The sequence below is a fragment of the Pezoporus wallicus genome, unplaced genomic scaffold, assembly GCF_028554395.1.
Source record: "Pezoporus wallicus isolate ANWC-B61680 ecotype Strahan unplaced genomic scaffold, APGP_CSIRO_Pwel_v1 contig_8673, whole genome shotgun sequence".
In the NCBI taxonomy this organism is placed as follows: domain Eukaryota; kingdom Metazoa; phylum Chordata; class Aves; order Psittaciformes; family Psittacidae; genus Pezoporus; species Pezoporus wallicus.
The window spans coordinates 1892701-1909716 of record NW_026637196.1 but is presented as its reverse complement, the minus strand read 5'-3'; the positions used below and the strand labels follow the sequence as shown (position 1 = coordinate 1909716).

Genomic DNA, 17016 nt, shown 5'->3' with positions numbered 1-17016 from the left:
GGGAAGCGTGCGTTGGCAGCGCGTGCTGTGCGCGTGCGCGCGGGTGCCCGTCGTCGGCCGGCGGAGGGGCGGGGTGAGGCGGGCAGTGAGGGCCGGGCCGGGCCGGGCCCGGCTGGACGCGGCGGGCGGGGCAATAAGAGTCCGTGCGGGCTCCCCTTCCGCCTCAGTACGGCTGGGCGGCAGCGGCGGGGCCCGTGCTGGGGTGGCTGTGGTATCGCTGTCGCTGTTCGGCTACGTAACTGCCCGCTGCGGAGCTTGGCCCTTCCCTTCCCCTGGGGCTCAGCGGCGGTGATGGGTTCCCGGGCGTCCACGCTGCTGCGAGACGAGGAGATCGAGGAGATCAAGAAGGAGACGGGCTGTGAGTGTAGGGCCGGGAGGTGCGGTGGGGGCTGGGCGCCTGGAGCTGTCTGTCCGCCCCGTCGCGGCTGCGCGCCGAGCCCTGCCCGGGGCGGTCGGCGCTCGGCGGCGGGGAAGGCGAGCGTAGTCGCTGCTCTCCTGGCTGGGCAGTGCCTGGTCCCAGCTGGCCTCGGGCCGGTGCCTGGCTGCCCCCTGCTACTGCAGACGGGCATGTCTTGTAGGCCTGCGGAAGCTGGGAAGCGGCTCTTGGTTCGCCTGGTGGCCCTCGGGGGCTGACAGGAGGGCAGCTCCTCCAGTCTGCCGCTCGGTTGGCAGCGGCCGCTAGCTGTAAATACTACTGTTGTCGTTTAGGGTGCCCCTTGGCTGGGCTGGACACGGTAGGGCTACCTGCGGAGGCTGGTGTTGCTTGGCGCAGTAGAACGCGAAAGCTGCTGTCACCCAGACCGCCGGGATCTGCGAGTCCCTTTGGGTTCTAGATGTGCTTGGAGCTGTAGGGGAGAGGGAGCCATCGCTGTGTGTTCGATTGCTCAACGGCAGCGAGATCCGGGTGGGGAGGGCGAGAAGAGGTGCTCCTGGTGTCCGCAGTGTTGCGTTCGGTGAGACTTAAGTCGTTGGGGGTTTGAAGAGTTCTCAGTTTCTGGTGCTGGAGTTTCTCTCCAGCAGCTGCTTTTAGCCCGAAAAGTCTCTCATGGTATAGTGCTTTTTTTCCAAATGCTATTTGTTTCATAGGTTGTCACGAAAGTTACCTTAAGGGTGTTCAGAATGAATGCTGAGTGGCATTTAAAGCGTAAAGGAGGTAACGCAGCTTGTGAAAGAAGTGAGAATCCCTGTGCGAGTCAACAACTGGGAGAGCATGATTGAATCAGGACTGCAATATATAGCTACTTTACCTTGTAGTTTCTGATCGAGTTGTTCTCAGTAAATATAAAGTACTTTAGAAAATCAGTGTCGTTAATTTGCCCGATAGAACGGTTGCCTCTCGGAGAGTATTAGCAAATACTGAATGATAATAAATGGAGGGTGTCCTCCTAACTGGTTGGCGAAAGGAGGTCATAAATCATATGTATCGTTCTGCTGTGTCCCTCCCCTCTCAGGTAAATAAGGTCTTCCTAGTGAAACTTTTTTCCTGCTTACGCTTTTTGATTTGCTCTTGCTACATGAAAACGCCGTCAGTTTTCTTTGAAACAGAAATGGCATTATGTATTCCTTTTAGGTGATAGTTTATTTGTGTCAGGAAAACAAGTGGCTACAGAAAAGGAGTGGAAGAAAATGAAGACAGTACTAGCTAATGTAATGGATAGCTGAGCCAGTTAACATAGCTTCCATGATCCTTTTTCCATCTGTCAAGGGAACCTTCTCCAGGAAGGCTGTGATAAACAAGTAGTAATATCCAAGTATGCTTATCCAGCAAGAACTCACTGTTTGGTGGTTGCAGGTTTTTTTTATTTTTTTAAACATAAAGGTAGCATCCCCTCATTTAGAAATAGGCTTTAAGAACCAACCCCCACATTTGGAATGTTCTTCCAAAAGGCTTCAGTCTTTGCCTTGTGCCAATAGTTGATTCATTGTAAGTGGTGTTTCATTCCTAGAGTTTTACTTGCATGGTAGTTAAATAAATACCACTGAGATGGCTGTATAGGTATTCTAAGCAATAAAACCACTCAGCTCTAGTTGGCCTCTTATGTCTTCAAAGTGGGGAGCTTAACATTGTAATGAGTTGGGCTTCAGCTTTGTTGCCTGTATTTTGTACTACTCAATTTTGTAAGTCATATCACTTTGTTAATCAAGCATTGCTAACCTGAGTCATGCTTGTTGTCTCTGACTTTATCAAACACATATTTTTTTTCCTCCAACCTGTAACCAGAGTTTAAGAATGTGATTTTCCTCTGCCTCTTATACTTCTCTAGGTAGATGGAAAATTCCACCAAGCTCTTAGCACTGTTATACACTTCACATGGGTGCAAATATTTATGCAAGGTACAAGGTAGGGGGAAAACCCCAGGATGCTGGTTTATCTGGAGCAAAGTTCCTGGGGAGAATGCCAAGTTAGTGTTATTGACTGGAATATCTTGTGGTTTGTTAGAAACTTGATGCTGATGATACATTACCTACTAAAGAGTTTGAGAAAGGGACTTAGATATGAAACAAACTGGCAGTACATGTCCCTCCTGAACCCATGTTGTTCCTAAGGGTTCTTTTTTTTTTTTTTGGCCTCCTTACTGTGAAACATGATTCCATCAGTTCATCTGGGGTAAGTATGAAGTACTGAACACTTAACCAATTTGATTGAATAGAAGGGACCTTGGTGGGGTAGCAGTACAGGTAAAATCATGTTTCAGTTATCTTTGAGCCTTTGATTTTTAAGAAGCTGTCATAAATTGCAGATTTTTTTTTCCTCCTATGATCGTCAAGGAATGACAAAGTCTTTATTTTGTATGAGAAGGCTCTGAAAAGTGTCTCGTGATGCAGCTTTCATGAGAGATGAGAGCCAAAAAGGAAATTGTGAAAGAATACAGTGAGGGACCTGAATCATCTTCCTTTCTTTATAGCGATGATGTGCTTTTTGTCTAGTATGAGATAAACAAAGGCATTTCCTCTTCTGTCAAGAGTTACATACTATTTATCACATACTAGCTGTTATGGAGGTGTTACAGAAATGGAGTTGCTGACATTAGTTTGGAAATGGTACCTAAGTAGAATTTTCATCGCCCTCGCTGGTTCCAGGAAGAACTTGGGAGCACAGGGCTTCTTACTCCAGGCTATTCTGTTTTCACCATCAGTTGTTGTTATGGCATATCATATCTAAAATACTTAATCAGAAGTGCAGAAGTCTTTAAAATACTGGTGCCTGCTGTTTAGTGTGTTTCTTAACTTGAAATTGTGGTGTGTTGGCTTAGGTGGAACTGATCAAATTGCCCAGCCTTGTGCAGAGTGAAAGTTACAGAGGAGACAAGGGAAGAGGAAAAAAAGCCCCACACAGTTGCTAGCAGGTCACCCTAAAGGAGGGGATGGTTGAACCTAAATAAATAGGCTGGAAAAAGAACAAACCTGGGGAAAAAAGAGAACCTAATAAAATGCCTCAGTTGTCACAGATGAGACAACTGCTGTGCAACCTGTTCCCATATAAATTTTAACAAGTATTGTACATGTGCTGGTGAAGGCTTTTAAAACAATTGAATCTGCAAATGGCACAAGCTCCTAGTTTAACATTGTAGAAAAATCACATCTTCACTGAGTAAACATTAACATTCAGTTCAGTCTTATTAACTTCATCCAAAGAGGCTCTGAAAAGCCAAGTTCTTCTGCAGGGCATTCTTTCAGTGTTAAAAGGAATTCATGTTCTAGATACGTTTAACCTGCTCCCATCATGGATTGATCTAATGATCTAGATATCTTGTATCTTGGGTTGCCTAATATCTTGGTAATGTTGACAGCATTATGCTAAATTTAATACTGGCTTTGAAATTTGTGTTCAAATTGCAAACTTAGGTCTGCAATAACTTCCTGCTTTCTTTGTGGCCTAACTCCTTCCCAAACTTCTTCAGAAACAGGCTTTTTAATTTTTAACTCAAAGTTTTAGAAGCTTGCAAATTACTTTACTGAACCCCCAAATGAGCAAACTGCTTAGATTCAGGCAGTCCACTCAAGGAGGAAGAGTGATCAGGTGTACAGGCTCTCTGACCACTCACTATATGCAAGAAAACTGAGTACACTTTCCATCTTTAGATGGAAAAAGACAACTGGAGTAGAAATAAGACAACTGGAGTAGAGATAAGTGAGAGAAGGAAAAATACTATAGGAGAGGCCTGCAGTGTCATGAATGATGTAGAGGTCATCAGTGGAGGCTGTGTCCATATTATTTCTAGCCCTAGAAGAATTAAGGGAAACAGAGTGGAACTGTGACTCAAACACCTTTTCTTTTTGTAATCAGTAATTGCTGTTACTGATTCAGATAACCAAGGGATGTTGGAGACCAAAAATATAAATGGGTAGAAGGCAAAGTTAGACAAATTTTTAGGCTTATTTGTGGATTTTTGAATACTAAGACGCAATTTACAGCTTATAAAGTCACTACTCTGCTGATTGCAGTGTGCTTCCAATAGAACTTGTTTTGTGTGATCTGTTTTTGAATGCAACTTCTGGCAACAGTGGCTCAGTGTAATGAGATCTGATTGAGGAATTGTTCTAATGAGGAATCATTGCCATGCTAATTTGTATTTCTTTCTTTTTTTTTCCTCCTTCAGTCTCCCACAGTCAAATCACGCGCTTGTACAGTCGCTTCACCAGCCTTGACAAAGGAGAAAATGGCACTCTTAGGTGGGTATCTACCAATTCAGCTGTCCTTGCACTGACATATTACATGTCTGTAATGGTGGCTTTGCCGTTGCAGGATGCCTGCATGTTTTCCTCATAGAGTGAATCAGTGAGGCTGTTATAACAGATTCTTTCATACCTACTGTCTAGATGGATGTTCACATTTGTTCTCTTTTATGAAAGGTCAAGAGAAATCTGATTGTTGAACTTAGGTGCTCTAAATACCAATTGTCTTTGCTGTAGTACTGAAAGTTTGTAGCCGTTAATACAAGAAAGGTCAGATTATGTATTCAAGGAATTAACAGAAGTTCAGAATGTTAAACCACATTTTAGATCGTTATTTCTTACCTTTCTTTATATGTTGCTTCTAATAATTATTATGATTCCACCATATCATCTTCATCCTGGCTTTCATATAAAAAGATCATTTATATTTTTGGGAGCATGGGCTCTTAAATTGTTTTGGATACCCAGTGTCCTTTAACACTACTTTGATCTGCAAGCCATTTACTGTTGTTAACTTTACACCTCTTGTTAAATGCCCATGTCTATTAGTATGCTCAAAAATAAAAAGAGCTGGAGCTGGGACCAAGTCACTGTGAATAAGCAAATAGATGTTTTATTATTTAAAATAGTAGTGTAGGATATTCCAAGGCCTTTGAAGTAATTGTCTTTTGTGTACAGTTTGAAAACTACACAAGTTAACTGGTTTCTTACAGCTTAATCAATTAAACAAAGATGAGGCTTAAACTTTTCCTGCAAAACATTTTTCACTTCAGACTGACTCTGCTGGAAGGAATATTCTCAACTGAAGGGTAAACTAGTGGGATGATTGCCTGTTAAAATATGTCTCTACCTGTGGTCTTTGTTCTCTAGCCTTTCCCACTCTGGTTATTGTATTGCGTGTTGATATTGCCTTACTCTTTATTAAATGAACTAATTATGAATTCTGATTGTATTAAATTGCTTACTAGTCTTCTCTTGTGATGTTGCCTATGGATTGCGTAGTACTATGGAAATATGAGAAATTAGAGCTGTCAGTGACTGCACCAGGGAGCAATTTTGCAACCAAGATAGTTGTTCTAAGACCATGCTGACTCTGAAAATCTGTTGCTTTTCCATGTTGGTGGTGGTATTCAAGGCTTATCTTTGGAAACTAACCTACAACATTGAAAACTTGCCAAAACTACTACAGAACCAGTGCACAGGGAAGCTGGAGGAAGGGGAAGGGGACTTTGCAGCATAGTGTAAGAGGTCTGGCTGGAATAGAGTTAATTTTTTTCATAGCAACTCTATTCCAGTCTTAAACCAGTAAACATAGATTCAGGGGTTGCCTGGGGTTTTGAATGTGATTGTAGGATGCACTATAAACCTATAAAAGCTAGACTTATGTGTAAAGCGACAATCACTGCTTAGCAAGTGAAGGTGACAAGTTGTAAGATACACTGGTTTTGGCAGGACTACTGATCTACTGTAATTTCCTTTCCTGAAGGAAATACGCAGCTCCTTCTGGTGCCACAAATTGCTAACTTCTCAGTTAACATTTAAGTAACTGGTTGTGGAATTGTGCTGTAAACAGGACTACTGAGTATTGCTGGTTAAAAATACTCTCTCTCCCCTTTTGGCTTGTGTAGTGCTTTTTAAGTATTTTTAAGCTGACTGGCTCCAGTGACTGGGACTGTGGCTGTGCTGTAAATGTCTGGACTACATAGCTGAAGGGATGACAAAATCGATTGTGGGTGTGGAAACAATTGGAGTGGGATGGGCAGGAACTCCTTAAGACCACACTGTCACCAAAGCCAGTGTATCATGGAAACTGTAGCATTGGCTAATTGGCAATTGACATACAGATCAGCTGATGATACTGTAGGTAAGGTTAATACTATTTATGTCTCACTATTATATTACTTGAAAAAGAGCACTAACAGCCTCTTCAAACTCTGTATGTGGGTTTAGTCTTCACTGATGATAGCTGCCACACTAGTCTTGAACCTAGCACACATTCTTCCTCAACTCTTGTCTCCAACTTTAAACTTGCCTATTGAGCCCATAAAGTTTGTGTAACCTTCAAAGTGATTGTACTTGGTTTACGTAAGAGGAGTAATTAATTAAATATGCTGTGAATGTCTGTTGCACAATGCTTAGTTTCATAGTGTTATGGATGAGAAGCTGGACTTCTATTGTTGATAATCACGTGGTACTTGGGAAAGGAAATGAAGTTTGTTTGGAAAATCCCAGTAACTCTGCAAATTGTGATCCCTTAACTTGCAGTCTTGGCCTCCAAGCATAGCCTGTTCTCAAACATGCCTGACAGTGGCATTCAAGTTTTGAAACCTGGCCCAGCACCCACAATATGTGGAAACCATGAAGTTTAAGTAATAGAAAACTACTTCCTGAAAAAAACAATGATGGCAGATTAAGAGCTGTAGCTTGGAAAATTGTAAATGTTGGTTTCTGAAATACTGATCAAAGAGAACGTGCTACTCTGAGGCAAGTGAGATGAAGTTACCACTTGCTTACTAGCAGCAAACAGTTTGGAAGGCATGTCTTCTGTTTGTTTCCTGTGAGCAAGAACAACTGTTTCTGTAGGGATGACTTACACCTTTGACTTACAGATCAGACATGACAGAAGTCACTCATGTGACTGATCAGGAAAAGAAGTGGTAGGTGGTTCTTTATGGCATGAAGTAAATCTTCAAATGTGTACCACTCTTCTGAAGAAGGCGTTTGGATCATAAAATGTTAGGGTACTGGAGTAGTGTGTACTTCCATTCCTTTCTTCTAGCACTTCTGTTTTGCATATCGTTTGTCTTCTTTCCATTGCTTTACTTTCCCTTAGCTCTAGGTAGCCCTACCCTTCTCTTCCCTTTTGAGGGAAGAGTACTCTCTTACTATTTAGAAGTAAAAAGGATGAACAACCAGAAGTACTGGAAGAAGAGTCTAGTAGGTTTCTTGCAGTCTTTGGGGTGAGGCAGAGCTACTTTTACAGTAGGGATCTGCTGTATGCTTTAGAGGATATATTCATGCTTAGAAATACTTGCCTGTCTTAGAATGTACAAATTCCTTACTGCAAAGTATGTCTAAATATGAATGCACTGACATGTATATATTGGGTGGTTTGCCAGCATAATGATAGCATGTAGTTAAGGTTGCTCTGCATGTTACATTTAGGCAAGGATTTAATAGAAGCCGGATTCCTGGAAAGGTACGTGAGCAAGGAAGAAATAGAGGGCATCTCATTTCCTGTAACTCCAGCCTCAGCCAGGTGAAGTCGGTCCCTAATGACTGCAGGAATCCTTAGTTTATAAAGTACAGAATAACTTGCCTCATGCATTCATTTACTTTTATGGCTGTTACAGCTATTCCAATTACAACGCTTGCTCAGTAATGTGCTCTTAATAAGCAAAAATGGTCTACTGCAATCCTGATAATGACAAGACAAATAGATTTGAAACCTGGGGAATTGGTTGTGGTTAATTGTTAATCTCCTGTTAGAAAGCAGAATAACCGGAGGCTGAAATGCCAAGTGTAAATTGAGGCTGTATATCAAAAAGTAGTGATATGCAAGTAAAAACTTCTGAAGCATTAGGATTTTGCTTTAAATGACAGAGAGGGCAGCTGCTGCTTTTAGCTTGTAAATGTTAGCATTGATGCTGAGCTCTTGTTGGTAAAATATTGTTACTAGGACACAGGCTTTCCACATCACTGCATCTTCTGCCTAAATGGCTAATGCATATTTTGCCTTTCAGCTATAGCTTAAAATGCAGCAGTCCTGAAGGGTCTGGTAACAAGTTGATCTTGTTATACAGATGGTAACTTTGCCTATTACAAATAATTCAGGCCTGTTCAGAGCAGAAGTTTGCTGGAATAGCATAAACGCACAGTCAGGTCACTCTGTTAGAGGTCAAACAGTTTACCCATGTTGCAACAGATTTATCATAATTGGGACTCTCAGCAGCACTGTGGTGTGACTGGGTGCAAGGTGTGCTTTAGAATGCATTTAAAACTAGAACATCTTGCTTCTTTGCCTTTCCCAGCCCAGACTGGTAATCGGGTTTTCCAATTCCTTCTTTTCCCCTGTGTTTTAAGATGACAGCATTACAAAAGACCAGTATACTCAAAGTAATAGCAAAACCTGTTTTGTGTTCACTTTGCCAGTTTTTTGGTGTAATGACATCATGCATCAAACCTTGTTGCCAATTCATGTGTTTTCAAAAGTAGCAGGCATTTGGTAACCAAGTTTGAGACTTTGACACAAACTTTAAAACCAGCAGGGCTATATTTGACTTGAAGGCAATTGCTGATATTTCAGGAGATTGGGCAGGAAATGTCAAGTTACGCATCCAGACAGAGTTGTTTGGGATTTTTACAGGCTCACCCCATTGCTGCTATGTTTGCAATTAAAAATATAAATTATTATGGAGTACATCTTGTACTGACTGATAGATTGGTGTGCTCTGTCATGGAAAAGACAAAGGAGGAGGGATGGACCCAAACGTGTTGACCACAGTATTCACCAAGACACACTTGGTACATCTGTTTTGGTCACACCAAGGTTGTCTCACTTTCCTGCTAGTGACATTCTATTAGGTTGAAATAAAAGAAAAATTAGGGCAATCCTAGGAATAGAATGAACCCCATGTTCATGTCATAGTGATCTAAAATGTGTTGACATCAGTACAGCTCATGACAACATCTAGATCAGAAAAAGCTATAAGAATGTAATCATAGCTGTGCTTATATACTGCACTGTTTACATACAATCATGAGCAGAGAAGGGAATGGCTGGCATAAGTATTGAGTATTTGCAATGTACTGGTGAAGTTACATCTGGTGTACAGGCCCCTGTTCAATCTAAATTTTCTACTTTAAAATAGGAGTGCTGCTTGGTTGAATCTAAAATCTGAAATTTGGCACTTTTAATAAGGTATAAAGTTGTCCATAAATGAGAATTTGTATTAGAATATGCAAATCACCTGTGGTATGTTTGGAGGCGTATGGTGTCCCAGGCTCTGGACCAGGGTAGTCTGGACAATGCAAACTCAAACTCAAATGATTCAGTACCAAAATAATTATTAAAATATATATTATTTTCATTTTGAAGCCATAGTTTCCTTCAAAGCCATTTCATAAGCTTTCTTTAAGGTGCAGACTAGTTGGCATCTTACAGGAAGGTTTCTAGCACAATTAACATCTGAGAAGCACTGTTAATGTGGTAAATGAGCACTGGTGGTCTGTAATGTAATACAGCCTTGACATTGTCTTGTGTGCCATTAGTTGTAGAGAAAATGTGCTTTAAAGAGCTACACCTTAAAACCCACTAAGTGTCTGTCTGTGACAATATTGCCCAGTGAATGTTTTACTGTGAATTCTCTTCAAGGAACTTTTTCTGCTCTGACTTCAGCTTAATGCAGTCATCTTGTGTTTCTTGCTTTACTCAGCCGGGAAGACTTCCAGCGGATTCCAGAACTTGCCATCAATCCACTGGGAGACAGAATTATCAATGCCTTCTTTCCAGAAGGGTGAGTTCCAACAGAACAGGCACAAAATGTGTAGTTCATCAGAAGTTCCAATGGGACCAAAATGCTGCTAATTAAAGCACAGATTTTGGATTTACTAATAACTGAACACCTCAAACTTGTCATGAAATGTGTGTGGGTATATTGTTTCCTCAGCATGTTTGTATTCTGTAATGAGAAACACCAACCTTACAAGACTTCTATGTGCTTTGTTAGATGACGAACTCAGGCTTCATGTCAGTTTTCTGCTCTTGCTGTGCTGCTAAACACTTAGAAAGCAAGTAAAGAGCATATATTTACTTTGGTTCTTAAAGCGGACTTATAGCAGTGCTATTTTATGCTAAGTAGTATTGCAATTACTATTGAGTTTCATTTTTCACCTTTTAGCCTCAAAGTATACCTTTGTTATTAGATCAGCTTTTTTGTTTTCAGTTTTTGATAACATTTAAGGCCTAGCTTATGGCACTTCTAACACAAATCTGAAGAGATTATCAAATTTGCAGTACTCTCTCTATTTTACCACTCTAGATTGTTCTATGCAATCTGCTCCTGTTCTTGAACACATTTGCCGTTACTGATTCATGAAGATTGGAGTGTGACTAATCAAGTCATAATATAAGCTAATACCAAGCAGACTTTCCTGAATAGAAAGCAGGAGTCATGGAAAGCAGTTAGATAGGTGGTTCCCACAGTGTTAGAGAAAAGAGCTGTTTGTCAGAGCAGTGAGCAATGGCTACCCCACAGACATAAGCCAAGTGTGACAATAAAGCTGGCAGGGACAATGTACTTAATAACAAAGGGCACAGCACCTGAGCAAGAAAAGCAGAGTAGCTGCAGTGCCTTGTCAGGTCAGCCAACAGTCCAGTGGTTGCCAAACAAGTTGACAGGTCAATCCAGAGAATAGGGGTTCAGATCAGCAAGATATACTGACGGACTTGGGCACAGCTGCAGGATAGCTTGGGCAAGGGCCAAAGGTGAGGGCTTGAGCTTAAACGGAGCTTGCAGGCAGGGACTGGGGAGTCCTCAACAAGACTTCTCACAGCTTCTTTCTTTTGTACATCATACTTCATAACAGCGTGATCCCAGGTTGGAACTGCACTGTATCAGAGCTGGGTTTGAGCATAGGCAGCCAAACCCTGGGAGAGTGGGAGTGGAAGAGTCTGCATGGTCTTGATGCTTTAGACATTCATACTCTCTACTGAAATACAGAACCCATATAAGCTATGCTAAAACTGACCTGCTATAATGCTTATGCAGAGAGGACCAGGTGAATTTCCGTGGATTCATGAGGACACTAGCTCACTTTCGACCCATAGAAGATAATGAAAAGAGCAAAGACCAGAATGGACCAGAACCACTGAACAGCCGAAGTAACAAGCTCCACTGTAAGAAACGTGAACCTTCCTATAGGAGCAATTATTTTTCCTTTTTTCTGTGAAGGAAGTAAAGGGGCTTGGAGTCTTCTGTGCAGCTGTTTGCTGTGGAAGGATATAGAATCATAGAATAGTTAGGGTTGGAAAGGACCTTAAGATCATCCAGTTCCAACCCCCCTGCCATGGGCAGGGACACCACCCACTAAACCATGTCACCCAAGGCTCTGTCCAACCTGGCCTTGAACATCGCCAGGGATGGAGCATTCACAACCTACCTGGGCAACCCATTCCAGTGCCTCACCAGTAAAGAACTTCTTCCTTATATCCAGTTTAAACTTCCCCTGTTTAAGTTTTAACATGATTAAATGGCTTGCACGCAAAGTTATTTGAGATTTAGAAGCACTATCCCTTATGTGAATGGTCTTTTCTGCCATTTTCTCCAGTCTTCCATATAATACAAGGCTTTTTCCTTACCTTCAGCTGAGTACTTTCTTTACTGTTTGGATGACTGCCTACAGTATATGAGCAGACTGCTCTTGCTCACTAATCAAAGTTGGCAACAGTCCTCAGAGCACTTAAAATTTCTGTCTTATCTCATGCAGAATATAGTCAAAGAGAATTAATGGTAATGTATAAGTGGTTGGCTCTGAGGTTAAAGTTCTGAAGGTATCTTAGTGGTAATTATACTTCCATGACTTGGGGCTTTGAAGAAATACCTCTGCAAGCAGAGTGCTTCTGAAAGTATTCTTACTGAGCACTTCACTAAGTTTTTTCATTTCTTGGCAATAATTTTATTCCTGAATGCAGTAATAACACTTTTATGGAACTGAAAATGAATTTTTATGGGGAATTGAAGTTCTAAGCTAATTCTCCTAAAATAACTTAGGAGCACTTTTATGTATATAAATCTGTTGTTACAAGAAAAATAATAGCACTTGAATTAAACTGCTCATTCTTTTCTTCCCTGTAGTTGCTTTTCGGTTATATGATCTAGATAAAGATGACAAGATTTCCAGGGATGAGCTTCTTCAGGTAAATAGCACAGGGCTGCTTTGAATGACTCCACCCTAACCTTCTGTATGATTACTCTCTTCATTCTGAATGAATGTGGATTTCCAACCATCTTCTCAAAAGAACTCCTGAAGGACTTTGGTGACTAAAGTCTCATACCCTATCTAAAGCTTTAAACCAGAGATAAGCAATTAATCTCATTTGGTAGCCTATGCTGTTCTTTCAGACTGGGAACGCTAGACTCACGTTTAAACCAGAGCGTTAGGCTAAGCAGATCCTATTGGAAATGATATCTAAATATCCAACAAATACACTAAGCCCCTTAAGAACTACCTCCTAATCTAACAGGACTTCACAGGGATAGTCACCGAGGTGGATTAGGTCGTTTTGCTGATCCTCTGTGCATCCTCTCAAGAGAATAAAACTTCTTGAAATTGCAGCAAAGGTAATCAAAGTTCATCAGTGCTGCATATATACATGAAACTAGGCTTGAGCTAGGAGTAATTACATGCTACTAATCCTGGGAAGCAGACATGGCAATTTGTGGTTCCTGCTGTAGGACAAGGATTTGCTTTTGACTGAAATTGCCCTCTGTCTGCACAGGAAATACTAATTGTAGAGAGTAGCAGCAGGTATCATTTGATACTTAAAAGCTTCCTGTAGGCAAGTATCTCAAACAGCAGATACTTGATTAAATGTTGGTATGTTTTGTGGGGAAAAATATGGACAAAAGCATTGGAACAAAACGTCCTCATTCCTAGTTCCAAAAGCTTTCTCGTACTCTGCCTCTTCCTGCTGTCTAGTGAAAAGGCAGGATTCTTTTTCAAAGGTGGCTACAAAAGGAAACTGTCTTTCCTGAAAGCAGTGATGTACAAAGGAGAAATGATTTCCATGAAAGTCCTCCAGGGCTGTTCTTGTAGGGTGTTACTTTGACAGTGTACACAAGTGAAATAGCACTAAGAATACTTCTGTTCCTATATCAATAATGGTTATTTTATTTGCGTTAAAAAAAAATAGTAATCTGGGGACTTCTGTATGTTTCAGGTATTACGGATGATGGTTGGTGTAAATATTTCAGATGAGCAGCTGGGCAGCATTGCCGACAGGACAATCCAGGAAGCTGATCAAGATGGAGATAGTGCCATCTCCTTTGCAGAGTTTGTAAAGGTTGGTAAACTACATTGTTAATGACTAAAGGAAACTAAAGTAATGGGCAAATCATTCAGACCTAAACGGAAATGGAAATTGAGGGGAAGTTACTCAAATAGTCCTGCCTGAATTTGGGCAAAGCAAGCTTTCTGTTAGCTCTTTCTCTTCCCATCTTCATCAGGACACCCTTTTTTTTTTTTTTTAATATATTGTCAGGATGCTGATAATTAGTCCATGTGTTTCTTCATGCTCTTACATGAGGTAACATATGCTGTAGCTCTTGCAAGCTGTGGGATTGAATATACTGCAGAATTCTCACTTTTTGCAGCCACTTCTTTCTACAGAAGTAGCCTGACTAGCACAGTTACAACGCAGTCGTTCTGCTCTACTTGTGCTGATCAGTTTTCACTTGTAGATTTTTATCTGTTAGCAAAACAGCTAATATGAGCATTCAAGTTCCTAGCTCTAGTCCTTTGAATTACATCTTTTGTTAGTCAGAAGTAGGTAGTAGTAAGGAGCCATTATATAGTCAGTGGAGAAAGCTGTCCTATAGCAAAACAATTTCAACTACCTAATGGGATGGCATTGACAAGAGGAACCAGACCTGGAGGTGGACAAGAGGCATCAGAAACAAGTTGCAAGGTAGGAAATTCTGGTTAGCCAAGAGGAAGACTTTACCAAGAGGATGATCATAGCTTCTGAAGATACAGAATCTCCTTCCTGGAGAAACTTGACTTAACTGAACAAGGCCCAGAGCAGCCTGATCTAGCTGGTTCTGCTTTACATAAGAGTTGAGGGAGTTGGATTAAAAAACCTCAAGAGGTCTTTTCAAATTTAAGTTACTCTAATCTTGGAACAGTGAAGTCTAATGCCTGAAACAGCCTGGAGCAGGCTGTCTTTGTACCTCAGTGTTAATAGCAATTCAGCGAATGAAGTTGTCAGCTCAGTTTTACAATTATCTGTGTTAGTGATGCTGTGCTCTTGATTTTAGCTCTTCATTGACTGCTCATGCCCTTTCCTCTGCTCCATTCTTCATTCTGTTTCCTGCCTGTGCATTCCCACACAATCTAATTTTGGGAATCCAAGCCTTCCTGGGCTTTTGGCAGACTGAAACTGCATTAGTTACATGTTGGTTGAAGCCTTTGTCCAGCTTTAATGGCTGAAGTTTCTTTCCTTGGAATAACCTTAGTCCAGAATGAAAAACAGCAGTCTGTAGATGAAAGACTAGCATGCCAAATTGAAGACATCCCACGTTCCTGCCCACTTCCTCTACACTTGGGTAAGAAACCTTGTAGGAGAGAAGTATGTACAGTAACTTAAGTAGCTGTTTCTGAATTTTATTGCAGGTTTTGGAGAAAGTGGATGTAGAGCAGAAAATGAGCATTCGATTTCTTCACTGATGGATGGAGAGCCTGTTCCTTTCTACCCCTACTATATAATAAGTAGAACTTCATTTTCTCCTTAGCACCTTCACCCAGAGCGTTGCTACTGGTGCATATACACTACATCTCCAGCCCCTCCCTGATTTACCAATGTGAACATTCCCTGTGCATCAGGAAAAAAGGGAAATGGCTGCCATGCAACTTGGAAAGGAGCATTTTTTTTAAATATTTTCCTTCAGTTTTTTTTTTAATCCTTTCTCCCTTGCCTCCTCCTGCACTACTGTTTCAGCAAAAATGCCTCTCCTTGTGTACAGCTGTTTAATCTACAAACTGATTCTTCTGAGCTCTGACTCAGAATGGAAAATGGGAACATGCCACAGAAATGCCCTCTGAAACGTTTTGGAGACAAGCATCTACTCGATTCCTAGGTGCAGTGATAACAATTCACTTTTTGCTTCCAGTAGCAATACCACATTACAGCTGCCTTCCCTCCCCCTTTCCATTTGGCTCTTTACATGCAGATTTGTTTCTTCCAAGTCTGCCTTTTACTTGAGGACTTCTCAATTTCTATGGCTTCATTGTACAACTAGCACTGAATGCATGATGATAGCCTAGAGTACTTTAAAGTGCTGTGAATAGATTTTATTCTTTGTAGGATGAATTCACAGGGACAATAGGAGAATCTGTGGCAGAGACAGGCTGTGATGTCCTCAAAAGGGATAGGAATTCTGCACTAAGTTGCTTAAATTGTTCTAGTAGCACATGCAGAAACTTGGTTTTGTCCTTGACAGCCACTGGACCATGAAGTACCCTCTCCAGGTTACTTTGCTCTAGGATCCCTCCTCCCATCAGGGTTGTTTTGCCTCTGGAAGTGTAAACTTGTTTACCAGTGTACATAATGCAAGAAAACTAGTCATGCCAAAATCTGGATTTGCAGTTCTGTCACTGCCCCTGGAAATGGTGTGAACTGGATTGTTTTTTGTTTGATTTTGGTTTTTTTCTTTTAATCATAGTGGCCTATAAATAATTATTTACATTTTCCAGTATGGAAGTCCTGGTGTGTTAGATTTGTGTTGAGGGTAGAGGCTGTATTTATGAAAGCTCTGGCTTTCATAAATACATAATATGTTCTTTCCCAAATTACATGTTCTTTCCCAAATTATATTCTTATCCCAAATATTTTAGGATATATTTCTACACAAATATCTTTGCAAGTGTAAGATGATTTAATACTGATAATGTAGTGCTAAAAGTTCAAGTGTGTTAAAGATCATTGAAGATTCAATAGTACCATAATTTTCTGTGGCTATATTGGCAAATCATCTCATCCAGTTCAGCTGAAGCATCCTACAGTCTGGGAGATCCTTCCAATAAAACCAAAAAACCCAGGAGCTTCTTTGTTGAAGAATTGGTGTTATAACTGCTTCTCTATGTCATGTGTTATCATTTCTATAAATACTTACCAGTCTCCAACTACTCTCAAATGTGCATTTCCTTTTTTTCCCATTTTTTTTAATCATCTCTTGTGTTAAAGAATAACATGCAAGTGTCTGAAGGTTTTTTGATTTAAGGGATGGAAAAGTGAAATGTTGCACTTCATTGTTTAGCAGAGTGCAGCACAATTCTAGGAAAAAAATGTAAATTAAAAACTTCTGTATGAGAGGAACATTATAGTTTTATAACAGTGTCATGTAAAATAGGAATTAACAATGTGAAAAGATTGAAAAGCTAAGTGTTTTTAGGCTTTGTTATTTGCTTAACAATAGGTGTTGCTCTCTTCTGGCTATATAGTAGTAACCTACAGTTGTGCCTTATTGTCCCAGTGAGACTGGAAACTGTATTTATCAATCCATAAATAAACCTTCCACTGTATAAACCCTATTTCCCCCCCCCAACTATCCTTTAATGATT

At 40.8% G+C, this 17016-nt stretch overlaps 1 protein-coding gene across 1 annotated transcript; it reads left to right on the top strand.

The window, feature by feature from the left end:
- The first annotated feature begins 170 nt into the window (after window positions 1-170).
- Window positions 171-16581, top strand: CHP1 (calcineurin like EF-hand protein 1). Its single transcript, XM_057403999.1, has 7 exons — window positions 171-358; window positions 4602-4674; window positions 10113-10193; window positions 11448-11575; window positions 12534-12595; window positions 13619-13741; window positions 15070-16581. The coding sequence occupies exons 1-7, from the start codon at window positions 292-294 to the stop codon at window positions 15121-15123; spliced, it is 588 nt and encodes a 195-aa protein (XP_057259982.1). The 5' UTR covers window positions 171-291; the 3' UTR covers window positions 15124-16581.
- The last annotated feature ends 435 nt before the right edge of the window (window positions 16582-17016 follow it).